This window comes from Alternaria infectoria (genome assembly GCF_024043175.1).
Source record: "Alternaria infectoria strain BMP 0036 chromosome Unknown scaffold_2, whole genome shotgun sequence".
NCBI classification, from domain to species: Eukaryota; Fungi; Ascomycota; class Dothideomycetes; order Pleosporales; family Pleosporaceae; genus Alternaria; species Alternaria infectoria.
Genome location: NW_026250691.1, coordinates 1,137,166 through 1,161,772, shown reverse-complemented (window position 1 = coordinate 1,161,772; position 24,607 = coordinate 1,137,166). Strand labels below are relative to the sequence as shown.

At 53.3% G+C, this 24,607-nt stretch overlaps 9 protein-coding genes across 9 annotated transcripts; 6 read left to right on the top strand and 3 right to left on the bottom strand.

The window, feature by feature from the left end:
* Window positions 1–1,330: 1,330 nt before the first annotated feature.
* J4E92_001828 (uncharacterized protein) lies at window positions 1,331–4,250 on the top strand (the record flags this gene model as incomplete). Its single annotated transcript, XM_051493237.1, has 4 exons — window positions 1,331–1,465; window positions 1,657–2,663; window positions 2,712–3,056; window positions 3,110–4,250. The coding sequence occupies 4 exons, from the start codon at window positions 1,331–1,333 to the stop codon at window positions 4,248–4,250; spliced, it is 2,628 nt and encodes an 875-aa protein (XP_051356468.1).
* A 560-nt stretch (window positions 4,251–4,810) lies between these two features.
* J4E92_001827 (uncharacterized protein) lies at window positions 4,811–7,414 on the bottom strand (the record flags this gene model as incomplete). Its single annotated transcript, XM_051493236.1, has 2 exons — window positions 4,811–6,867; window positions 6,916–7,414. 2 exons carry the CDS (start codon window positions 7,412–7,414, stop codon window positions 4,811–4,813), a joined length of 2,556 nt encoding a protein of 851 aa, XP_051356467.1.
* A 560-nt stretch (window positions 7,415–7,974) lies between these two features.
* J4E92_001826 (uncharacterized protein) lies at window positions 7,975–10,064 on the bottom strand (the record flags this gene model as incomplete). The annotated part of the gene is made up of 2 exons (XM_051493235.1): window positions 7,975–9,137; window positions 9,188–10,064. The coding sequence occupies 2 exons, from the start codon at window positions 10,062–10,064 to the stop codon at window positions 7,975–7,977; spliced, it is 2,040 nt and encodes a 679-aa protein (XP_051356466.1).
* A 192-nt stretch (window positions 10,065–10,256) lies between these two features.
* Window positions 10,257–12,077, top strand: J4E92_001825 (uncharacterized protein; the record flags this gene model as incomplete). The annotated part of the gene is made up of 2 exons (XM_051493234.1): window positions 10,257–10,897; window positions 10,946–12,077. The coding sequence occupies 2 exons, from the start codon at window positions 10,257–10,259 to the stop codon at window positions 12,075–12,077; spliced, it is 1,773 nt and encodes a 590-aa protein (XP_051356465.1).
* A 423-nt stretch (window positions 12,078–12,500) lies between these two features.
* On the top strand, window positions 12,501–13,115 carry J4E92_001824 (uncharacterized protein; the record flags this gene model as incomplete). Its single annotated transcript, XM_051493233.1, has 2 exons — window positions 12,501–12,580; window positions 12,632–13,115. 2 exons carry the CDS (start codon window positions 12,501–12,503, stop codon window positions 13,113–13,115), a joined length of 564 nt encoding a protein of 187 aa, XP_051356464.1.
* A 776-nt stretch (window positions 13,116–13,891) lies between these two features.
* Window positions 13,892–15,286, top strand: J4E92_001823 (uncharacterized protein; the record flags this gene model as incomplete). Its single annotated transcript, XM_051493232.1, has 2 exons — window positions 13,892–15,017; window positions 15,075–15,286. 2 exons carry the CDS (start codon window positions 13,892–13,894, stop codon window positions 15,284–15,286), a joined length of 1,338 nt encoding a protein of 445 aa, XP_051356463.1.
* Window positions 15,287–15,832: 546 nt separating this feature from the next.
* MTR4 (ATP-dependent RNA helicase mtr4) lies at window positions 15,833–19,155 on the bottom strand (the record flags this gene model as incomplete). Its single annotated transcript, XM_051493231.1, has 4 exons — window positions 15,833–16,013; window positions 16,064–16,626; window positions 16,674–18,416; window positions 18,463–19,155. The coding sequence occupies 4 exons, from the start codon at window positions 19,153–19,155 to the stop codon at window positions 15,833–15,835; spliced, it is 3,180 nt and encodes a 1,059-aa protein (XP_051356462.1).
* Window positions 19,156–19,449: 294 nt separating this feature from the next.
* On the top strand, window positions 19,450–19,795 carry J4E92_001821 (uncharacterized protein; the record flags this gene model as incomplete). Its single annotated transcript, XM_051493230.1, has 3 exons — window positions 19,450–19,627; window positions 19,675–19,707; window positions 19,770–19,795. The coding sequence occupies 3 exons, from the start codon at window positions 19,450–19,452 to the stop codon at window positions 19,793–19,795; spliced, it is 237 nt and encodes a 78-aa protein (XP_051356461.1).
* Window positions 19,796–20,279: 484 nt separating this feature from the next.
* J4E92_001820 (uncharacterized protein) lies at window positions 20,280–24,536 on the top strand (the record flags this gene model as incomplete). The annotated part of the gene is made up of 8 exons (XM_051493229.1): window positions 20,280–21,405; window positions 21,456–21,548; window positions 21,600–22,138; window positions 22,190–22,343; window positions 22,395–22,737; window positions 22,786–23,027; window positions 23,074–23,207; window positions 23,256–24,536. The coding sequence occupies 8 exons, from the start codon at window positions 20,280–20,282 to the stop codon at window positions 24,534–24,536; spliced, it is 3,912 nt and encodes a 1,303-aa protein (XP_051356460.1).
* Window positions 24,537–24,607: the final 71 nt, after the last annotated feature.

The following is a 24,607-nucleotide window of genomic DNA, read 5'->3' as shown; positions in this document are numbered from 1 at the left end:
TTTTGCGCCGAGATGGATGAAAGTTATTAGACTTGATGTATAGATAAAAGTGCCACGACTCTACAGGATCAGGGTCCACAGATGGGCTCAAAGGCTCAAAGGCTCAAAGTCATTCCGAGTCGGAATACAGCAAGTTCAGCAGCGAGAACCAGTTCAGATGCTACCCATGATCATACAAACTTGTCTACCACCCTCGGCCGAGCTGACAGAACCGTCGGCGAGACGAATAGTTCACATGCGAGCCGAATGGGCAAAAGAGTAGAACCAAATCTCCATCTTCGTGACGTGCATCTTACCGGTAAAACGTAGGATAAGGCTTGCAGCTGTAGACTAGTCGAGACGTTCCGATAGAGTGGTAATAGGCACCGCCACCTGGTGTCTTTACCCATTGAGAGGCCGATGTTCACCGGCAAGGACTTCCAGCCTCGCGGAAGCCAGTGTGGGTGCCGGCAGAGTCGCCACACTGTAAGAAGAGGTGACCAGGAGGATGCATTGGCAGCGGATGCTATCGGGCCTTCCCCTCCACCAAAAGCAAGAACCCTGGCTGTTGGAGATCCCTTCGCTTGCAGCCGCGAGCCAACATGACATAGGACACGCTCCGCGAACCCCTCTTCCTCCAGTCTATCCTCTTGCCTACAAGCAGCTCTTGTCAGTGTCGCTCCCTTGTCTGACCGACATCGAGATCGCGCACAAGCACGTGTGCCGCCTTGCATCATCCGTGTGAAGATAGCCATGGCAAATTCGTCCAGCTCGGTGCGCCATGCCGAAGCTAGTCGTTGATGCTGGTGGTGCTCCAAAAAACTCTGTCCTGTCGCAAGCAGATGCTGCAGTACCCGAAAACAGGCTCCACCGATGGAGTCGTCCCAAGTTCGCTTCTATCTCCGCAAAGGCCCCTCGCGTCCGGACATGTCAGCTGACCCATGTCTCCGGGACCTCGATTCGAATTCCCACGTGCGGCACAGCCTGTCGGACGCGACCTATACATCTGTTACAGCCCATCGGCTACTGCAGTAGGCGTTTAACTCCCAATCTAGATCCGATACCAGGCCAATCGAGCCTCTTCGTCGTGGTCGCGCATCGATCCTTTTGGATGCCGCCTCTGCGTTTGCCACCCTACCGAAAATCATCCATGGGCTTTGATCTTGCCGAACGCAAACTAAGGCAGGCACGTTGAACGTCGCGACGGGCGCCAACGTCACAGCTACCTAATCCGAGCCCGCTGTTCTTCTCCCTCGACATTGGTGGCTAATCATATTACTTTCCCACCCGGCCCAGAGAATGGAATAACTAACTCGTCCTCGGAGCCTCTTCATTCCCCTCGTGATCAACCATGGCCCGCGCCGCTACTGCCACCTCTTCCAACAACAGAGACGACCAAGATAACTCACAGGCGCAGGACACAAAAGCCAGTAAGCGGCGCTGTGTCCAGTCGGCCTGTGTGCCCTGCCGGAAACGCAAGTCCAAAGTAAGCTTCAATCTTCCCACTGCATGATCCAATTCCACATTGAGCTCCTACATCTGGCCCGATGCTAGAGATTCGCCTCCGCGGAAGGCTCGACACCAGCGAGGATTATCCGCAAGTCTTGTTTGGGCCATTCTCCGGGCAACTTTCCCGGTCCTTCGCCAAGTGCCCTCCTGCTGACACCTCATCTACAGTGTGACGGTGGTACACCCGTGTGCGCGACTTGCACTGCCGTCTACAAGACTGAATGTCATTACGATGCTGAGAGCGAGAGTCGTCGCACTAAGGCTACTCCGACGATCGCAAACAATACTGGGATCAAGCGCGACGCCTCCCTTGTCGCCACCTCCAGCCCTGAGAATACCTCGAGCGCCGAATTTATTGTCAATTCGCTGAGACGTCTACCTGAGGAGCATGTCCAAGAATTTCTCAATCATATTCGAAGAGACCCCAGCCTCGACATCACCTCCCTAGCTGAAACATGGCGCAAGAACGTGACGCTGACGCAGAGCGAGCCCGTCGACGTTCAGAGCCTCGAGTCAGATCTTAGTGTGCTGCTTGGGAAGCCATCTGTTACATCCACCGGCCAGAGCAGACACTTTGGACATTCTGCAAGCCTAGGCCTGGTACCCGAAGATGAGAATTTCGGTGGCGGGCGGCTGCGTACCAACAGCGTGAAGCCAGAGCGTCAAGGGTCAACATGGACCAACGTAACCGATGACCTGGCTTTTGTTGAGACGCTGCTTGACCTCTATTTCACCTGGAGTCATCCCTTCTACGTGCTCTTCAGCCGAGAGTGCTTTTACAAGGACTTCAGAGCGGGACGCGACAAGTACTGCTGCTCTCTACTGGTCAATGCTATATGCGCATATGCATGTCATCTCACAGAAGACCCTGCAGGTCGCACGGATCCTGACAACTTCCGTACTGCAGGCGATCACTTCTTTGCCGAGGCCAGGCGACTTCTGTTCGAAGATGAAACCCCGAGCCTGACGACTGTTCAGGCGCTCTGCATTATGTCGATGCGTGAGCCGAGTACAGGGAGAGAAAGTTCAGGCTTTTCTTACATGGGAAGGTGTCTTCGTATGTGTGTTGAGCTTGGTTTGCACTTGAACTATGGCGCCAATTCTGCGCTGGGCTTGACACCAAGTGAGATCGAAGTGAGAAAGGTCACATTCTGGGGCTGCTTCACTGTGGATACGTGAGTTATCTTGGTTACTTTTACCCCGACTGGGCTAACTCGACGCAGAATCTGGACGATCGTTACTGGCCGCATATCTCAGCTCCCTCGAGCTGCCATTACTCTCGAAAAGCCTATGCTGGAAGAGACGTCTGACCTTCCTGAGGCTTATCCCGCCCCCTCACAAATCGCAGGAGGCGGAGTCGTAACCATTCGCATGTTCCTCCAGGAATTCACATCGCTCGTGGAGCTCGTCAATGACAACAACCACATGTTCTTTGCGCCAAAAGAGCGACTTACGAGCAGTAAATTGCTTGATTTTTATCATAAATACCAAGCCTGGTATAGAAAACTGCCAGCTTTGATAAGCCTGGAAGGAAAGAAGGAACCCGAGCCACACATCTTGGTACTACAGTATGTCTGAACATCCATGCTTACTTTGCGAACCGAACTGACACTACACGTAGCATGCTTTATTGGACCATCATCGTGCACCTTTTCCGGCCTCTGCTCAAAGTCGATCTTATTCATTCCGATATACGCCCCCGCGACATCTGCGTAGATGCGGCCAACAAAGTGTCTGAACTTGTCCGGATCTACCGGCAGTTCTACGACTTTCGTCAAGCTCACCTGCTCATACCACACGTATTACTCACTGTCTGTGTTGTGCACTTGCTATATTCAAAGGATAACAGCATTTCTCGCCAAAACCTCATCGAAGGCATGCAGGGCCTAGACGATCTTCACGAATGTCACTATTTCGGGGCGAGGAGTTTCCGCGTCATATACACCCTTGCGAAGACGTGGAAGTTGCCCTTTCCTGAAGAATTAGGCAACTCCTCGTTGATACCGACAAGTGACCCCAACAAGCCCCAAGGTACTATCAGTCCTCCGACAGATCCTCTTATGATACCTCCCAATACAACAACTATTACCGGCAATCGGATAGGACCTGGCCGTCTCCATCCACCTATTACTCAGAGGAGGGAGAGCCTGTCGATGTTTGCTCCTCAACCAGGGTTGCAATTGGCTACACATCCCGCCAATTCGAGGCCGAGTAGTGTGGTATCGAGCCAACACCAACCATCACCTGTTGTAGGGCACACACCCACCCATCATAATTACAACACAGGAATGCCTTTACCGACATATCAGTACTCGCAGCCCATGTCGTCCGCACCCAACATGTCCACGGCGATGACATCTCCATCTACCGATACGGCAGAATCCATGTTTTGGAACCCTATTCCTGGAGTACCAGGACCGATTCTGCCACGTCACACCTATCAGCAAATAAGTCCGATGGGCCTGGAGAGTGTTCTCCACAACACAGACGTAGGCGATCGTCTTGGTCGGGATGGTTTCAAGATCAGCGAGGACTGGCGATCGAGCCATATCAACGGCTTCAATCACAATATGGGAGGCAGTGTGTACGGCAACCCGCATAGCCAGGCAGACACTGGGTATGCGCACCGAGGGAGCTACGCGCAGCCGACAGAACATGTGAGCTACCCACAAACGACACATGAGGGGCACCACCATACGCAAGAAGAGTACGACCCGGGATGGTGGCAGAACACGAACGGAAACCAAGGACCGATGAGTTGACAGATGGATGGTTTCAAAATCGAGGATGGGAGCATTTTTCATTTGATGCAGCAGTTGGCTCGGTGAGCTTTATCGGAAGAAGCTCATACATTCGAGGCTTGATGGATTTCGAGTGGCGTTGCATAGCGGCATCATTTAGCGGGGCTAAGGCGCACAGGTACTGAACGACGAGTGTATTTTCTCAATGAAGGCGTTCATGGTCGGTGGACTGAGAGCTCGTACGGATGTGCAAGGTAGAAACTAGCAATACTAGGCAAACGTCATGTGTTCCGTGTATCCAAGGTCCATTCCATGTGCCTCTTTCTTTTTTCTGCGCGCATGAATCAATTAGACAGAATGTAATGGCAGGTACAAGAACATGAATGTTTGTATTAAACACATTGCAGCTACATAGAGACATGTGTAGGTAATATAGTTGAAATGCTGAGATATGAGAGGGTATAGATCTAAATGAAGGAAAAGCCGGGGGAAAATACACAGGCCCATTTAACGGCAAAGTATGCAGCACGCCGGCGACATCGACTCAACACAGCACCTCACCCTGAAAACCAGCAACGCACTCAAACACCCTTTTGCTTTGCAGTCTGGACAAGCACACTAGCAGTCCCAGCACGTTCTTCATACAAGCGCCTCAGGTCCTCGACAGACTGCTTTTTGAGGTTCATTTTCTTTGGCTTCAATGTTCGTCCTCTTGCAACCCCCATCTCAGCGTCCGCGTCATCCTTCTTTGGTTGATCTTTGGCGAAGTTCTCGAAGCTGGGCATGCGCTGCATGAGGCTTGGACTCGGGGTACGCAGACGGGGCGCAGCAGCAGGAATGGGGAGCGTGGATGCTTTGGTGGGTGCATTGATGATGGGAACTTGAGGCGTCACCGGGTATACGGGTCGGGCGAGTGAGTTGATGCTGGGGCTACGGCTTGTTGTTGATGATGTTGCGGAGAATGGAATGCTTGGACGGCGAAAGGCAGGTTCTGATGCTGGTGCCGAGACTGCGCTTTGGGGAGAGGTCAACTGAGGCGAACTCACGCCCTCGCTCGATGCGTATGTTGAGGATGGACCTCTCTTCGCAATAGAGTTGTTGCTGTAGTAATTACCTGTAAGACCTGGAAGCGCCATACCGCCCATGGGGTGTTTGTGAGCTTCATCCTGTGCGACGACGGCCTTGGAGACATTGTCAATCTGCATCGCAGTCAGGGTTTTCCTCTTAGGAATGTTGAGTCTAGGCGCAACAGTAGGAGGAGTAGCAGTAGTAGTAGAAGAAACGTGAGAAAATGGCGCATCTTCTTGTGCGCGAGTAGATGCTGACATAGGAAGGACTGGAACTGGATTGCTCGTACCAGACTTCTTCTCATCCGTTTGTGCACTCCATCGCGGTGGTACATTAGGGGGTTGGCCGATACGGTTGTCGTCATTTCGGGGTGGGGCGAAACCATCAGTGGTGGCAGCGTAAGTTATGGGTGACTCGGCGACGTCTTCAGGCGCGTCAGATATGACAGTAGAGTAGCGAGGTGGTACTGAAAGGGGCGGTGCAGGTTTTCGCTGAACAGAATCGGCAGAGGATTTGGCCGACGGTGCGCGTGAGCGTGGAGGCAGAGGAGGCGGTAGCGCCTCGCCTTGGGTTTCCTGTGGTTCGTGGTAGGTAGGCATCTTCTCATTATCGAGTAGCGTTATACCGCTCATCTGATCTTCCAATGAGCCTTTGCTATCTGCAGAATCACGCTTCGCATCCGCAGGGTCCTCCCAGTCGTTCTCGTCTTTGGGTAGCTCGAGCTCATTGTAGAAAGCCTCCTCCTTCTGCCCGCATGCTTCTCGAAGCCCCTCGGTCCACATGTCGACTGCCTGGGTGAAGATCCTTCTTATTATCGAGGACATTTTGGCGTCTTCAAGCTGATCAGGTCCACACAGTAATCCAGGTGCAAAGCAAACAGCGAGATTTTCGGCAGTCATCTTATTTTCTTCTTGTCGTGCGGCTATGGCACTCATGAGAGGCAGAAGATGCCTGCACAGGATCTCGCGGGATATGCCAGGTAGCAGGGACCACTCCGAAGTTGGCGAGAACAGGTCGGTCAGTTTGTCGAGTTCAAGAATCTCCTGGCTGTCGCCATAGAGTCGCTTCAGGTCCCGATATGAGTCGGTTGGGAAGATAGGCTGGCGCAGAGATGCATACCATGCTTTGATCAGAGCTGCTGCCATGAAGACCGAGTATGCGTCGGTTGGGGCCACCTCAGCTAGTATCTCGTCTTGATGTTGGGCGTGTGGGTAGGGTGGTACAGGCAGTGTCACCTCGTTGTCCTTCCAGATGATGTATTTCTGGCCCCTGTCGTATGCTTCCTTCAATGCATCGCGCAGCCTTGAGTGTGGTGGTACGCGGAACAAGCCTTCCGAGGTAATGTTCTGCTCCATGAGCACGAAGCTGGTCGTCTCTCGCAGCACGCGTGGAAAGCGTGTCTTGCCATTACTGCCTGTGGGAAAAGGGGCGCGGGCGCCGAATGCTCGTTTCCCGCTGCCATTGAAAGCGGAGATGTGTTCGCACACGCGACGGTCGGCAAGATAGGTCGAAGGAGGGATAAGCAGGTTCTCGATTTGGATTTCGCGGGCAAGTTGCGTGAGGTTGGATACTAGAAGGAGTCAGCATTGCTCCGCGCTGCGGGGTTGTGAATACGCACAATGATAGATCTTTCTCCTGAACTTGGGGCTGACAATGGTAGAGAATATCTCGGTCAGTATCCGGACCCAAGCTTTCTCGTGCACAATGTACAGGCGCTGGAGCCTCTTGCGCATGGCCCTGGACAGGACATGGTACGCCTGCAGAAACCAGCCCCAGCCAGGCCGGTGCTTCTTGTTTGTCGCTGAGCCATCGCCATCGCCGGCAAAAAAGACGACCTCATATTCGAATCCCTTCAGCAGTTCGTCTTCCTCGGGCAGGCGCGCAAGGACATAGGGTAGCAGGGAGTCGTAGTCGGCTTCATGCGAGTCGGGGAGAGCGGCAGCGTTGAGGATGAAGACGGGCCTTCCCTCTTGCGACGGCAGCGGCGACCGGTAGAGAACGGAAGCAGCGATTTTGGCCAGGTCGGGCGAGTAGTTGGAGCTGTGCTGTGGTGGGGGTACTGCGGAGAGCGAGGAGCTGCGCAGCCGACTGGCGATGTGGGCACGCACGCCGCTCATGGCGACGAGTGAGGGGGCTGGCAAGCTTCAGTCAGGTTTGCCGCTGGCAGTAGGCAGGAACCGAGGGCGAATCAGGTATACGAGCACGTGCGGACAATATACATGTAGTGGAAAGGGTCGATGGACGGCCTGAGGCGGTGCGGTGCGGCTTATGCGGAGATGCAGCACCTCAGCCTGCATCTATAAACAAACCTTGGGTACGTCACTGTCATGAGCGCCACGAGGGTCTCAACTTTCTTAGCGCACCCAAGCACGGACGTGGCTGACTCTGATTTGACTCTATTACTCCAGAGTCCCATGTGTTTCAGATGCCGCGTCGCCTGTACAGGGAAGCTCTGCATGTCTGCACCCTTGCAGACGACGCGTGGGGCTGCACATGTAATATCACGCATTACTATCGAGACATGACATCCATGAATCCATCAGATTAGGCATCATGTGTCGCCTGGGCAGCAAACTCTACTTCCAAGTATCCAGCGTCATTCCGTGACATGAGACGCGTTTGCTATGATGCGTTCCCGTTGATCAGGTCGCACAGTGCGCACAATGACTCTTCAGCGCTACTCATCCGTTTCCGAGCCAGTGCCATTGCCATCAGCTGCTTGCCCGTCGAATTCTAAATGCACGCCTTCTTGTGCCAGCCTCCCTCGTAGAACCACAAAGCGTCGTGTGTTCTCCTCGAATTCCTCCATGTTGCTGCCAGCTGCTTCCAGCGCCCGTACCAAGCCCTGCCTGTCCTCACCTGGCCGCATAAGCCCATCTATCCCTATGCCTTCATAGTAGGATCGAAACTGCTCAAGTTCGGCGAGCAGCCGTTCTTGTAAGGCGGGGTCATGAGGGCGCCCAGGTACAGAAGAATCGTACGACGCTATATTGTCATCGGGAGCTAGTGGATCAGAAACGGATGTGAATTTGGACTTGACGCGAGGGTCAAGAAGGGCCATAAGCGTTTGGTTGTCCGAAAGGATGACATGTCGAGCAAGGTCCGTCTCTGGTATCTGCGCAAGCCAGTATGGATCATCTCCTGCTCCCAGCTCTTCTTCAAAAGCGTAGCACATCTCCACTAGCAAAGTCGTCCCTTCGGTGTTGTTCCACAGGTCTTTCGCCTTGGGTACATACAGCTGACATAGCAGCTCTTGATACTCGCCGTTTGGCTCCTTTCCCCACACAGGTTTTGGTATCGGGGAAATGTCCAGCTCCTTGCACAGGCGCGCTGCTAGCCATGGATATTCCTTGATTGCGTTGCGCAACGTTGAGCGTGCTTTCTGTGGCTGTTTGATGCGGTCGTGAGCAAGCGCAACGCTGAAAGCGAGATTCGGTGGAACCTTCCACTGCCGCTGGAGGTAGTCTGCTTCGACCAGGTTGACTAAGGCGCCTGGTTCTCGCCCTCTCAAGGCTAGTTGATCGATGAGGAGTCGAAGACAGTAAGGATCATTCTCAGGGTCCATTGCAAGTAGCATCTTGGCCCACTCGAACGATGTTCGCCACGTCGCACGAACACCCAATGTATTGATGTAGCGCCATACTGCAAGCCAGAACTCGCGGTTTTCTGGACGGCGAAAGTCCAACCGGGCTTTACCAGCCGCCAGGTTCGCAGAGAAGGTAGAATGTACGGAGCGCCCAAAGCTGAAGAGGGCGCGCTCCAACATCTCTGACGCAACAGCAGGTTCTCGCCGTTGCTTAGCGATCTCTGAGACTTGAAGCAGAGTGGAGATGTGGAAGGCTGTGAATGACGTTAGTACTCTATATGACATGGAAAGTGGCTCAACTTACGGTTGTGATGCAAGAGTTGGATCATACGCTCAGGATCCATACTTGCGACACAAACCTGGAACTGCCGCTGGACATCTTGATACATGTTGTTGTGAACGAATCTGTATTCGACAGTGCCGTCCGCTCGTTTCTCGACAATTTCCATGCCGAGGCCGCCAGATGTAGCTCGTGGCCACTCTTCTTTACCTTGGATGAAGATGTTACGTCGAAGTCCCAACGATGCAAGGTTGCGATTGCCAGGAGCGTTACGTCCTGCAATTGCAGCAGCGATGCCACCTTGCTGACCACGTTGTCGAGGCCGCGCCTCGTCTTCGGCACTTTGCACAGCGGCTCGACCAAAGAGCCTCTTCATCTCGTTTGCGGCATGTAAATGTTGCGTGTCCACACTCAGCACAGAGAAGAGTTGCTTCTTCTCTTCGCTAATGGGGTCGTGTTGATCTGATCCAGGTCCCGTTTGACTGTTCATAGAGAGGTTGAGGGCAAGCAATGCCCGATCAATCTCATCAAGATCTGACTTTCCTGTGGTAGAGGCGGATGGCTTGTCAGCCTCTGCAGCTTTGCCCTTGGCTTTGGCCTTCTTTTTCTTCTTCTTGCTCTTCTTTGAGGTTTTCGATGCAGGCATAGGCTCGACCTCCGCGTCATCATCGGAATCTTCGGCCTTGCGCACGGCGTCTTGATCTGTTCCTTCGTCCTCTTCGTCTTCTTCATCTTGGTCGCCACCATCGCCCAACATAGCAAACAGGCTGGGTTTCGCCTTTGTCTTGGGGGCTACCTCAGGCTCCGACTCTTCCTCGTCTTGGTCATCTTGGGCAAGTTGCTCCTGTATCTGCTTCTCTTCAAGCTCCCGCTGGGCCCGCCGCAACGCTCGCGAAGACATTTTGGAGTGTCGAAAATTAAGTGTTTGGGGTAACGTGATGACGTCGTAGTGGTTTAGATTGTTCGCAGGGGATGATTGGGTCCCCGCTTTAAGCGCTTGGACTAGGCGTTCTCCCAGCCTGCACCATGATTTCACCCGTGGACTACTGTTGCTGCCAACCTCACTCCCAATCCCCTTCACCCCACCTGCCAGATGCGGGCTGCCTTCCAAGTGCTTCGCTCTGCACGTCGCCCGTGCCTGCGCAAGCTTGCCCGCAGCCGTGTCGGCGTCTTTGCGCCGAGCAATGGCCTAGGCTTCCGGGCTCATCACCACTACCGCCAGCGCACCTCGCCCATCGTCCTCGCGTCGTCGATGCAGTTCCGCGCCCTCAAAGGTGCGCTAGTGGCTGCCGCCGTCGCCTCGGGTGCCTTCTACGCTTACAACGACAAATCCTCGACAGGACACGCGCAGTCCCCCGCCGACCAAGCCAGGAACCTGACCAGCGCCCGAAGCAGCGAGCCCGCGCGCAAGGCACTGGTCGTTGGTCCCGGCGAACTCTACACAGGAACCATCACTGGGCCCATCTCGAAAGAGACGGATGACTACGGCAGGAAGGTGCTGGAGATGCTGGACCCCGACCAAGCCACAGCCAAGCTGAGGAAGAACGAGGAGTCGTGGCTCGTGGGCAGAGGGCAGGGCGTTGTGCGGTACGACGTGGTGCAAATTCCCAGCAACTCCCCCATCGAAGACGACCATGCCGAAAAGATCATCGAGGTACCATCGAACCTGGCAGCCACGGACAATGGCGCCTCGGCCAGCGACTGGATGTTCTGGGGCGTTTTCGACGGACACAGGTAGGTGTCGATCGTGGTCGCGTGTCTCGCCAGTGCTAACCTCCACAGTGGCTGGGTTACCTCAGCCAAGCTTCGTCAGACCCTCATCTCCTACGTCGCACGCGAGCTCAACACAACCTACAAGTCGGCCGTCGAGGACCCTGCACTCCACTTCCCGAGCCCCGATGCTATCGACCGCGCCATCAAGACCGGCTTCACCAAACTAGACAACGAGATCGTACACGAATCCGTCAAGAAAGTCCGCAAGGCTCAGTCCAAGATCGCTGCTGCTGAGCTGCTGGCCCCCGCCCTTTCCGGTTCCTGCGCACTCCTCTCCTTCTACGACAGCCGATCCAAGCTCCTGCGAGTCGCCTGCACGGGTGATTCTCGCGCGATTCTGGGTCGACGAGGGCCCAATGGCAAGTGGACCGTGACTCCCCTGTCTGAAGACCAAACCGGTGGAACTACAAGTGAGGCTGAGCGGTTGCGTCGAGAGCATCCGGGTGAGCCCAACGTGGTCCGGAACGGTCGCATTCTAGGTGGACTGGAGCCATCCCGGGCGTTTGGCGATGCATCCTACAAGTGGTCCGCCGAGACCAACGCCGAGCTCAAGAAGTCCTACTTTTCGCGATCGCCTTCAACACTACTCAAGACTCCTCCGTACGTCACTGCCGAGCCGGTCATCACAACTACCAAGGTAGAGCCAGAAAAGGGTGATTTCGTCGTCATGGCTACTGATGGTTTATGGGAGATGCTTACCAACGAGGAGGTCGTAGGCTTAGTTGGTCAGTGGCTCGACGCTCAGGGCAACCCGGCCAGTCAAGGTTCACAGACTCAGTCCTGGCTCAAGAGCTGGTGGTCCACACAAAAGCAATTGCCTGTCGAGCAGAAGGCAGCGGAGAAGGGAGAGGGTCAACGTGCACCAATCCGTCAGCAACAGTGGGGTACCAAGACTAGCCTGAACGAGCGCTTCGTGGTTGAAGACAAGAACGCAGCTACGCATCTTGTTCGGAATGCACTTGGCGGAAAGGATCAGGATCAACTAAGTGCTCTCCTCACCCTCCCAAGCCCCTTTTCGCGACGATACAGGGACGACTTGACCGTCGAGGTCATCTTCTTCGGAGAAGGCGCAGGCACCGGTAACGTCACTCGGAACCAGGAAGCCAGTGCTGCAGAACCAGAAGTCAAGCCCAAACTATAGAGCATCTTCTTGTTTTCGAGGCTGAACATTTGAACGGGCGATATCCTTAGGCGACCTCTGATGGTCCCACGGCGTTTACGAGCTCTTCTGAGCAAGGCGTTTGACGGAAGCATGACGAGCATAGCAAGTTTGTTTTTCTGGTTGTGAGTAGCATGGCTTGGTCTCTGGACCCTGAATTGAAATGAACCATGTTCCGGGCCTGTCTGTCTGTTTGTCCCCGTGCTCGCGTGTTGTTGGAGCTTTCCCGGTTAGATTCCGCCATGTCCGCATGATGTCATCGTTGCGACTAGAAGCATCACGAACTTATCATGAACTACAAAATTCAGTTAAAAAAGCCCTCGAGTGCCAGCAATTTCCAGTCACTCAACCTCATCTGATCCTACTACCAAGTTTTCTATATCTACGATTACCCAGAACAATAACATGGCTGAGTCACTAGCAGCATTCCGTGACCGTAGGTCGAAAGATCTCCGTCAGCTGGCAGAGGAGCACCTGCAACATGAGTAAGTAGCGCCAGATTTGCGCGTCGATTGGCGATAGCTTATTCAAGATAGTCTCAACCAACAAGACCGCGAAGTACTCAAAAGCGCAGGTGGAAAGGTGTCGATGCACGCTGGTTTCGCGTCAGCAGTCGGACTGGGTCTAGGAATCTACACAGCATATCGGCTGCGAAGCATGCGCCTTGCGTACTTCAAAGCTTTCCGCGCCGCGGAGAAGCCTGTAGAAGTACGCTTCGCTGACGGCCGTACCGAGCCTGTGCCAGACATCACAGCACATATCTCTGGACCTTCGCGCTGGGGTGATGCAGCGACCTACTTCCTCTTTTCTGTTGGCGGCCTCTTCCTTGGAGGCGAGCTGGGTCTTTTGACAGGTACAGCAAGCGCAGCGAGGACTGTGACCAAAGACCCAGCCAGCAAGGAGAGGATTGAGAAGGCGTTCAAGAATTATCGGATCGATGTGTTGCAGAGGGAGATTGAGCAGCTGAAGGGCAAGAGTCGATTTGAAGAGTTCTTTAGCGGTGGCTCGTCTAGTGCATAGAGCCAATGCCACGAAGAATGTACCAGCGGTGAGATGTAGTCATGGTCGCGTACGCGTGCGGAGTCTCAATCAGGCGGTATACTTGCCCATCTTAACATGTACCTGAATATACATGGATTGCGTCGTTCATCAATGCAGAAACTCATTTATAGCCTAACGATCCTGAGTGACGGATGCATTCTCACACATCCATGGATGTATGCGATGAATCATTGTTGATATGCCTAGAGATCTCCATGTGGGCCATTCTTGCAGCCACCCAATTTGATGGTTCCAGACTCGCGCACATGACGTGTCGCGCTAAAATGGTGGTGCGGCTGTTGCAGATCGTTGGATGAGAGCAGACACCCGCGTGGCTTGCAACCTTAAAACAGCGCCTTACGTCATGGCACTCTGCCTAACTAGGGAGTCCCGGATGGTCCGTTCGAGCGCTTGGGAAACAATCGTCGTCTGGGATTTCTCAACGGCAGCGGCTCTTCTCCAAAAAGTATTGCTTCTTCATTGCATTCTCTCCGCATCCTTTCACCTGGGGAACTCGGTCGCCGCTTTATTATACGACGTTGTAGTCGATACTCATTTACCCCGTACTCGGATCGGACGGCACTGCGCTGCACTGCATAGCAACCAAAGTCGCCGGCGCTTTCACTGCATACGTCGGAACGACTGCACCATCACGACTATCGCTTGAGCAGGATTGACATAGTCGTTATCTGTTCCTGCCTGCGAGCCCATAATTCGGTCGTGGATTTAAAGAACATATCACCCCTGCGGCGATCATGAAAGGGGCGATACTTTCCATGGTGTGGCTTGCTGGCCTCACTGCAGCCCAGAGTAGCTCGGCCTCGGTCTCTCCCTCAGTCATAACTTTATCTGGGTCGCAGCGGAGTCTGACGGGCGATGATGCGGCTCCAAACCCAACCGTCCCCTCGGATTTCGAGGGCAGCACCTTTGCGACAGTAACATCGGCCGCGTCGTCTGGGGCGTCTGGTAGCACAGCCTCGTCCAACGGCACGGCTTCAATCACAAGCAGCGCACCACCCGTCACAAACATCGGAGGAAACAACAGAACACTGACACCGACTGGCACCGAGACCGCTCCAGCGCTGCCCTCCAACACTCAACCTTGCAACAACTACCTTGAGTTCTGCAACCGCAAGTATTCCAATATTACCGAAGTAGCTGCGCACAACTCGCCCTACACGCGAAAGAACAACATTGCGCGCAACCAAGAGTACGGCGTGACGCAACAACTGAATGATGGCATCCGCATGCTGCAGGGCTCAGCCCACTACGTCAACGGCACGCTCTACTACTGCCATTCTTCTTGTGACCTGCTCAACGCCGGTACCGTTGAAGACTACCTCCGCGAAGTCACGGCATGGGTAGCAGATCACCCCTTCGACGTCATCACGATTCTCTTCGGCAATTCCAACTGGGATGAAACGACCGATGACGGCAAGCCACTCGTTACATCTTCCAACTTCGCCGAGGCGATCGAGAAGTCCGGTTTGATCGAATACGTCTACCAGCCCCCCAAGACAGCCATGGAGCTCAACGACTGGCCAACGCTTGGCGAACTCATTCTCCACAACAACCGTGTTGTCACCTTCATCGACTACAACTTCGACACTGATGCGGTGCCATACCTCCTCTGGGAGTTCTACAACATGTGGGAGACGCCCTTCTCCCCCACCGACCCCGATTTCCCTTGCACGCTGGGTAGACCCGAGGGCATGTCCGAAGAAAAGATGAGGGAAATCATGTACATGGCGAACCACAACCTGAACGCCGAGATCTCGTTCGCTGGACTGAACCTCCTCGTGCCCAACGTAGCGGAGATCAACCAGACCAATGCGCTGGAAGGAGAAGGTAGTCTAGGTCGCATGACCAACACCTGCACCAGTATGTATTCCCGTACCCATTCTCTATCTTACATTTTGCTAACATATCCCCCCACAGCCAACTGGGACCGCCCACCAAACTTCCTCCTCGTCGACTTCTACAACCAAGGCCCCATCAACGGTTCCGTCTTCGAAGTCGCCGCCCGTGCAAACAACGTTACATATGACCGCGAGTGTTGCGGCACTGCGTCTCTGGGCAACGTGCTGCTCCAGCCCAGCGCCACGTACTTTGGTTTCGTGGTTGCGATTGTTGCCGCCTTGATTCTATGACCTTCTTCGACGGTTGAAGTCGTCTAATTGGATAGTTGGTATATAATACGGAGGAGGGATTTCAATGTGCACAAGCATGGCGAGGGCGTTTAGTGGTGGAGATCTTTTGTACTCTTTTTGCATAATGATAGCGATTCCAAGCGATTCTTCATACATTGAGAATATATTAAACTTTCTTAGCATTTTCTCACGCATAACTGTTCATTGATACATCATAGTCACGTTGGCAGAAAGTGACTGTACTGTATGTGTGAACATATCACCATGCATATCTGGAGCAATGTACGTGGGGGATCCTCAGTCATGGTGCAAGCCCACAACATCAGATCTAGTGAATTTCTATCCAGGATGCATTCACGCCGTGTCCCTTGAGGTGCACAGCGTCGAAAGCTCCTTGCGTGCGTCCGAGACAATGGCATGTCCGGTGGCGTTTTTGATTCAACCGCATAAAGGAGAACGCCATGTGAGTGCCATACTTACCTGCTGAACGATGATGCTACCAAATACTCCCACCAAGACCATAATATACAAGACATGCTTCACGCATTACAGGTACAGCGACTGAGCTGCGACCAGATCCCTGCGGACGAGTTCAAGTGCTGCCGTGAACTTTTGCTCAAGTTCCTCGCTTCCCATGACCTTGGAGGCCTGGGCCATTTGTCGAAGTAACTCTTCTAATCGTCTGAACAGACGAATTAGACTTCCCTCGTACACGTCTGTCATTTTGCTGTCTAGTGTTAGTTGTCGTCAAATGCGACAGAAACAAAGCGGACATACCAAATCTGTGCGAATGTCGCACCCTTTGACCAGGCGTAGACGACCTCCATCAGCTCATACTTGAACGACTTGAGGTACTCTTCCTCGTTGACTGTCAGCTTGCTCTCTTGAGACATCTTCGCGATAACCCTAGCTTGCTGCTGGATCTCGCGGTATGGCTTGGCAAGCTCTTCTTTGAGCGCTGGTACTTCTTGCGTCTTCTCCTCGAATATGAAACAACTAAGACAAGCGACGCACTGCTCTGGCGTCAGCTCATTAAAGAAACGGTTAAAGAGCAGCTCGCTAAGCACGAGCTCATCACCGGTGCTGATCTCGCAAGCGACACGGGCCTTGAGCTGCACGACGTCGGCTTCGTCGATGAAGCCGAGGCGCCGCAGCACACGTTTCCTGCTCTTCAATTCGTCTAATTGAATGACCGACAGAGCGTTCGCAATCTCTTTCCTGATACTCTTGATCTTCTCACCAATCGCAATCTTCTGCGCGTACTGGCTGTACAATTCGGGTAGCCTAGGCGAGTTGTGAAGAGGGTTCGAGAGAAGACGGGACTCTAGCACTTCGATTTTCTGCAAAACGTTAGATAAGAATGCGAAATCTTGATAGTGAAGCTTACCCTTAGCAGCCTCTTGAAGCTGTCATCCTTGATGTTCATGTTCTCAATGGGATCCAAAATAGCAATTCCATCAGGGAAGCGCTTCTTGACCTCGTTCAATGCCTTGCGAACGTTATTCCGTTGCTCTGTCGACTTGAGCTCGTTGGGGAGGAAGACTCGGAGATGACCAATTGATTCGATGCAGTTCAGAACCACAGGGACAACCTCCATCTTGCCCTTGTCCCCTGTCGCAGGTGGGCGCACACCAGGCGGTAGGCCGTCATTTGCCGCTGGTACGAACTTGGTGTCGCTGCTGACCGGTAGTAGAACGTCGACAATGTAGGATTCTTGAGGTGGAAGAACTTCGCCCTTGTTAGCCTTGCGAGCAGTGTACGCTACCACAGCACCCCAGCCAAAGTCATAGTCCTTGAACTTGATCTTGACTAAGCGGCCACCCTGCAGGAACTGCAAGCAGTAGTTCGGCTGCATGATCACGTCACGCATGTCCTTGGTATGGGTGTCCAATTGCTGTCGCAGGTTGTAGTAGTCTTTGATGGCTAGCTCATCGACGACGTTAGTGTTCGCCTTTTCTTCTTCAAGCTTCGCAAGTTGCTTCTCCAGATTGGAGACACCTGCCGTGCTCTGGAACTGGAAGAAACACCTCTCCAGCATGAATTCGGGGGAGATGCCTTCCACTCGCATGAGGTTGAGAATCATGTTGTATCCCAAATGGAAAGCTGAGTTGAGGTTATCCTGTTGACCGCGGACAATCTCCTTAGCCACAGCAGGCTCCATCTGCTCGCCAATCATCATGATGACAATACCACGGTCATCAAGACCACGACGTCCAGCTCGACCAGACATCTGGATGAACTCAGAAGGCGTGACCCATCGCTGCGATACTCCGTCAAACTTGCGCACACTGGTGAACACGACTGTCTTGGCCGGCATGTTCAATCCGATGGAGAAGGTTTCGGTCGCGAAGAGAACCTTGATCAGCCCTTCCTGGAACAAGATTTCGATGGTCTCCTTCAAGATAGGCAGAAGACCGGAGTGATGAACACCGATGCCTCTCCGGAGAAGGGGGAGAATGTGCTGAATTTGGGGTAGTTGTCGGTCCTCCTCTGACAACATCTCGATGGCGCTGTTGAAGACCTTGGTCACCATGGCCTTTTCGGAATCGTCGTTGAACGCGAGCGAGCTCATGGAGAGCGCGTAGTTCTCGCATTCCCTTTTGCTAAAACTGAAGACGATGACCGGATTGTAGCTCTTGACCATGATCATCTTGACAATCTTGTAGATATCCGTCTGGTCCTTGTTTCCGCCCGTGTTGGTCTTCTTGTCCTTGCCCTTGCCTTTGCGCTTCGCCATGAAGTCCTTGGCCTCGCTTCCGCCCTTGTCCGCAATGGAAGACATGGCTTTCTGGAAGTTCTCTTCGCGGAACACACCCTTTTCATCTACCACCAAATGTATACCGTCGGCACCAGCGGGGAAGAAATAGTGTTGTAGCGGCGTCGGACGGAAATCGGTGTAGACAACGTGGCACGGCTGGCTATGGGTTTTGGTGATCCATTCGGCGAACTGCATGGCGTTGGGAATGGTGGCGGAGAGGAAGACGTAGCGGACCTTGTCTGGCAGAAGAATGATAGTCTCTTCCCAGACGACACCTCTTGACTTGTCGCGCAGGTAGTGAACTTCGTCGAACACGACCCAAGCTACTTCGCGCATAATCTCGGAACCTCTGTACAGCATAGAGCGCAGAATCTGGATATGTTAGTCTTCATCATCCTCCAAAGCGTTGCGTACATACCTCCGTCGTCATGACCAGACAGGTTGCAGTGGGGTTGATGGTGACATCACCAGTCATCAGACCGACGTCGCCAAACTCTGCCATGAACTCTCGGTACTTCTGGTTGCTAAGCGCCTTGATGGGACTGGTGTAGATGACTCGCTGGTTGTTCTTGAGACATTGCGCGATGGCGTATTCTGCCACAACTGTCTTTCCGGCAGAGGTATGCGCTGATACCAGAACACTTTCGTTTCGCTGTATCGAGGCGATGGAGACCTGCTGGAAGGGATCTAGGGTAAAAGGCCACTCGCGCGCGGGCTCTGCGGGGGCCTTGTGCTCAGAGATGGGGACGTAGTCGTAGTCCGGAGGGAGCGCGACTTGATGGCGGACTTGATGCGAAAGCACCACTGCCTGACCCTCTTGCGACTGCGCTTGAAGACCCGCTGCGGCAGCCATTTCGCGCGTCTGCTCTGTCTCGAAATCGTCGGTAACTATAGGCTCGGGCTCATCGCGCTTCTGCTTCTTCTTCAGAGCCTGCGCGCTACTGCTTTCGTTCGGGGCTTCAGATGACTCTGCAGGCGCATCCGCCATGGCAGTGTCAGCGACGGGTTCAGGCGACTTGACGGTGCCATTCGCCTGGCGCTTCTTGTTCTTCCGGGGCGCCGTGTCCGTGGACGGGCCGCCCTCAAAGACGTCGAACATGTCGTCGTCCATGGTGGGTGGTTGGTTTCACTCTGTGCGCGGTTGAGTGCGTTTGTTTCGTGGGGTTGCGTGGTGGACCAGACAGGCAGTTTTGACCTGTCGCGAAAGATTATCGAAGGCGAGCGCAACGGCGATCGAGAAACTTTGATGGGCCTTACTAAGCGGGTCATTGCCAAGACATGGCAGCCGTGGAAGCTGCAACTCATCGAACCACCGCGACCAGAACTCCGCAACCTCTCCACTCTACAACACAGACAAAGTACGCCCCAACTCGACGCCAATTGCAACACCAGCTGACTTCCGAAGATGCTCGCCCGTGCTACCTTCCGCGCCGCCTCGGCCCCAACTCTCGTCGCCCGCCGCGGCTTCCAGTCCACCCGCGCCCAGTTCGCCAGCCCATACCACTATCCCGAGGGCCCGCGCAGCAACTTGCCATTTGACCCGCTGAAGAAGGGCTTCGCCTTCAAGTACTGGGGATTCATGGGTACGCACTGGCGCGTCGCAATCGCTGGGTAGTGCTAACATTCGCAGCCACCGGATTCTCCCTGCCATTCCTCCTTGCTGGTGAGGCGCCCGACTCACTGATATCTACTATGAGAACACATCTAACAAAATCCCTACAACAGTCTGGCAGACAAAGAAGAACAAATAGATGCAGTCATTCGGAACGTGGGCACGATACTGGACTATGGGAAGGGCACGGGATTTGTAGAATATCCGAGGGTCGCTCGGAGACCTGTATAGACATCACAGCATCAATTTCATTGTCTGTCTTCCACCATGATCCAATGCATGCAGATTGCAAGTCCTAATGATACTTATTGTATACCTCGGTGGGCAAGAGCCGTCTCTTCAACTTCGAAATGAGTTACTGCAATTTCATTCTGCCATGAACCAGCACTGTTGAGAAGTACCATTTTCTGCCCAAACAGGAACCAGGGGATGGACGGTGGGCGAACGTGGTTCAATTGCAACACCTTGATGACGATGAGATGCGTTGCGTTACCCTTCGGTAGAAGCTCGGCGCTAGCATCACCAAAAATTCGGAAGCGCGATTCTGCCAACGGGGCTAGTGACCAGTCATTCGAGCAACAGGACGCAACATTGCCACGAACACAGTCCATGATTCTTCGGCAATGCGAAACCTCAAGATTGTAGCAAGGTCGCTCCTGCGATTTTCCGGAGACGAGCCACTACCGTTAACGGCGACTGCATGGGACGCCGCATCAAATGCGCTGGTATGCGCCTTCGGCCCTTCGGAATCACGTGCGACCATCGAACTCAAGAGACTGCATCATACTCGCAACGGTGTCGAGGAAAAGCTTGAAAGCATCGCATCGTGGGATGCGCCATGCCCGCTGCCCTCGCTTACCCATGACTCAATCTTGAGCCTGCACCATTTCGCCGACACTTCGACATCATGTTTGATTCTGGCCGGAGGAGACATCGTGCTCGTGCGAGAGGACCCATCATCTACAGAAGAGCTAGTTGAGATCGTGGGCTCAGTCGATGCCGGTATCTCTGCTGCGGCGTGGTCACCAGATGAAGAACTTCTCGCCATCACCACACAGGCGGACACTTTACTATTGATGAGCCGCGATATCGAAAACATTGCGAGTATCAATCTCACCCCCGAAGATGTCAACGTCTCCAGTCATGTCTCTGTGGGTTGGGGAAAGAAAGAGACACAGTTCAAGGGCAAACGAGCCAGAGCACTGCAAGATCCAACAGTGCCAGAAAGTATCGACGAGGGTGTACTGAGCCCATTCGACGATCGCTCTGTCACGATAAGCTGGAGAGGTGACGGCGCATGGTTTGCAGTAAGCAAGGTCGAGGAAGAACGCCGTCGCATGATCCGCGTCTACTCCCGGGAAGGACAGCTGGACAGTGTGAGCGAGCCCGTGGACGGCCTTGAAGGAGCTCTCAGTTGGCGACCATCAGGTAATCTGATTGCGAGTACCCGTCGCACCGAAGATAAGATTGAAGTGGTGTTCTTCGAGCGCAATGGTCTTCGCCACGGCCAATTCGATCTTCGATTTACCCCGGAAGAGCTTGCAGCCCTCTCGATTCCGTTAACACTCAAGTGGAATAGCGATTCCAACGTGTTAGCTGTATCATATCCTGGCAAAGTACAACTTTGGACGATGAGTAATTACCACTACTATCTCAAGCAAGAACTTCGATTTCCGGACGCTGGTCCTCGAACAGTCATATGTAGCTGGCATGCTGAGCGTCCGCTTGTAGTAGCTTTGTCAACTCCAGGTAAGTTGGCCCTCGTCAACGCAAAGTTAATATAACTAAGTTCAGTTCAGATGCGCTTCAAGTGCTTGAGTACGCGTCCACAATTTCGGCCGGCTCAGTCGCCCCGCCGAACGATTTTGGCATGGTCGCATCAATAGATGGATGTGAGTGATGCACTTTATATGCGTGATTTTTTCGATACTAATTACTGCAAGTATCCCTGAAACTCACACCACTTCGCATCGCGAATGTGCCACCTCCCATGTCACTTCACACTCTGGGTCTCGACTCAAAACCAATGGACGTAGCGCTTTCAAAATCTGGCAATCGCTTGGCAGTGCTCTCCGACAGCGACCTTGCTGTGTATGCTCTCGATCTCAACAAGCGGCCTATACCCAAGCCTAGTCTCCTCTGGCGCAGTGATGCGATAAGTCATGGCTCACCACGCCACGTCACGTTCTTTGGTGAGGATCAGATCTTCGTACTAGCAGACAGCTGGGACGAAGAGGAAAGCTCGCTCTGGCAGTCCGAAGGCGATGTGCTACTACCCCAAGGACACATAATGGAGACCGAGAACGTGTCCCTACTTTTGTCCAACGTTCATCAAGAAACGCCGTACATCGAGTTTCAAAATGGTGCCCTCCATCAGGTCGTTGTAGATGAGCTGAGATCGGATTGTGCTCCCCTGACGCCTTTCGTGCATAGGTTTCCTTCATTTGCGCTCGAGGTTCAAGTGATCGATGTTGAAGGCCAGGTACGCAAACATACTCCCCGCGACGTCGTATCAGCTAGCTAACATGGCCAGACATTGGCATTTGGATTAACAAAGAGTGGAGTACTATACGCTAACGAGCGCATTCTGGTCCGCAACTGCACGTCTTTCGTGATTACCACTGCGCATCTCATTTTCACGACGACACAACATTTACTCAAGTTTGTGCATCTTGCAAGTGCAGATGGTAAGTCCAACTTGCATCATGAGACTAGACGCATGTACTGACATGTACTAGAACTCGAGGTACCCGCAGACGAGCCACAAAAGGATGAGAGATGCAGGAGCATCGAAAGAGGAGCAAAGATCGTTACTGTGATGCCTACGACATACTCAGTCGTGTTGCAGATGCCAAGAGGTAATCTTGAGACGATCTATCCGCGAGCGCTTGTGCTTGCTGCCATCCGTCGCAACATTGAGGCAGAGCGTTACGATGAAGCCTTCTTTGCTTGTCGTAATCAGCGCGTCGATCTCAACATACTTCATGACCACGATCCGGAGCGGTTCATGGCGAGCCTGGAGAAGATTATTTCACAGATCAAAAAGATCGAACATATTGACTTGCTCCTGGCGCAGCTCCGGTAAGCGATTAACCATGCATCTTAGAACATGGTTGCTAACTGTTCAAGTAACGAGGACGTGTCGGAGACCATGTACAAGGAAACGTTGAAGACGAAAGATCTGGCTACGAAGCCAAAGCTCTCCCTAGACCAAGTCGAGAACAAAGTAAACCGGATATGCGACGCTTTCCTGGCCGTGTTAGAGAAGTCTCAGTATAAAGACGCGCACCTGCAAAACATCATCACAGCCCATGTTTCCAAGACACCACCAGCTCTGGAAACAGGTCTTGCTATGATAGGTCGCCTACAAGGTAAGTCTTATACATTTGCGTTTTCCGCATTTCTAACATGTCACAGCATCTAGCGATCCCCTCACTGAGAAGGCTGCCGAACACATATGCTTCCTTGCAGACGTCAACCAACTATACGACACATCTTTGGGACTGTACAACCTTGACCTCGCCCTGCTCATCGCTCAACAGTCACAAAAGGTATGCTGATCGAATACATGGGTCTCATTAGTAGCTGACCCTCAATAGGATCCGCGAGAGTATCTGCCACACTTGCAATCTCTACAAGATCTGTCCGAAACTCGTCGCAAGTTCAAGATTGACGACCAGCTCGGAAGAAGAGCGAAAGCGCTCATGCATCTCAAGGATCTTCAGGCCTACGATGAGGTACAAGACTATGTGCAAAAGCATGATCTCTACCCTGAAGCCTTGAGCATGTACCAATACGACAGCACCCGTCTGAAGGAAATCATGAGGTTGTACGCAGACTTCTTGAGTACTAACAACAAGAACAAAGAAGCTGCATTGGCGTACGAATACCTCAACGATCATGCCTCCGCTTGGCCATGCTACCGTTCAGCCAACCTCTGGCGTGAGGCTTTGTCGTCTGCTATTCTCGCCGACGTAAGCGCGGATGAACTCTCAAGCATTGCGACAGATCTTGCAGAAGGTCTCACAGAATCCAAAGACTACCTGTCAGCTTCATCAATAACACTCGACTACCTCTCCGACCTTGCGTCCGCGGCACGTCTCTTATGCCGAGGCTGCCATTTCGCCGAAGCAATTCGCATCGTCACACTCCGACGCGAGCCCAGCCTCATCACCGAAGTCATCGACCCCGGCCTCGTCGAGCGCAGCGCAGACATGACAGAGTTCCTCGCCGACATGAAGGGTCAACTGCAAGCACAAGTACCTCGACTCAAGGAACTCAGGGCCAAGAAAGCAGAGGATCCGCTGGCATTCTACGAAGGCATGATCGACGGTCCTGCCGATGCCAACATTCCCGACAATATTTCTCTGGCGCCCACAGATACAACGAGTGGTGGCACGTTCATGACCAGGTACACAAACCAGACTGGTACCGTGAACACAACAACTACGCGCAAGACAAGCAAGAACAAGCGGAGAGAAGAGAGGAAGCGTGCGCGCGGTAAGAAGGGTACAGTATACGAAGAAGAGTATCTTACCAACTCCATCGAACGCCTCATAGAGCGCATCAACAGCATGCAAGAAGAAATCCAACGTCTTGTTGAGGGTTTAGTCAGACGGGATATGAGAGAGCGTGCTGATGCTGTGTCCAACGCTGTCAACGAGGTCATGGAACGGTGTCAAGATGCTATCAAGGAGATGTATCCACCTGTGGCTGCAGGGAGCTCGGAAGGTATCAATGGGGCACCGATTGGAGTTGAGGGCGAGGCGATGAAGCCTACGGGCGGGGATGCGACTTTATGGGATAGCTTGCAGGAGGTTGGAAAGAAGAGGGAGGCGCCTGTCGTGAAGATGTTTGAGAGGCTTAGCCTTTTGGGATAGGCAGGCTGTGGTCTTTCAAAGTAGACATGCTTGAGACTCCTGAAGCTACAATTCTATGTGTCTCAGAAGAT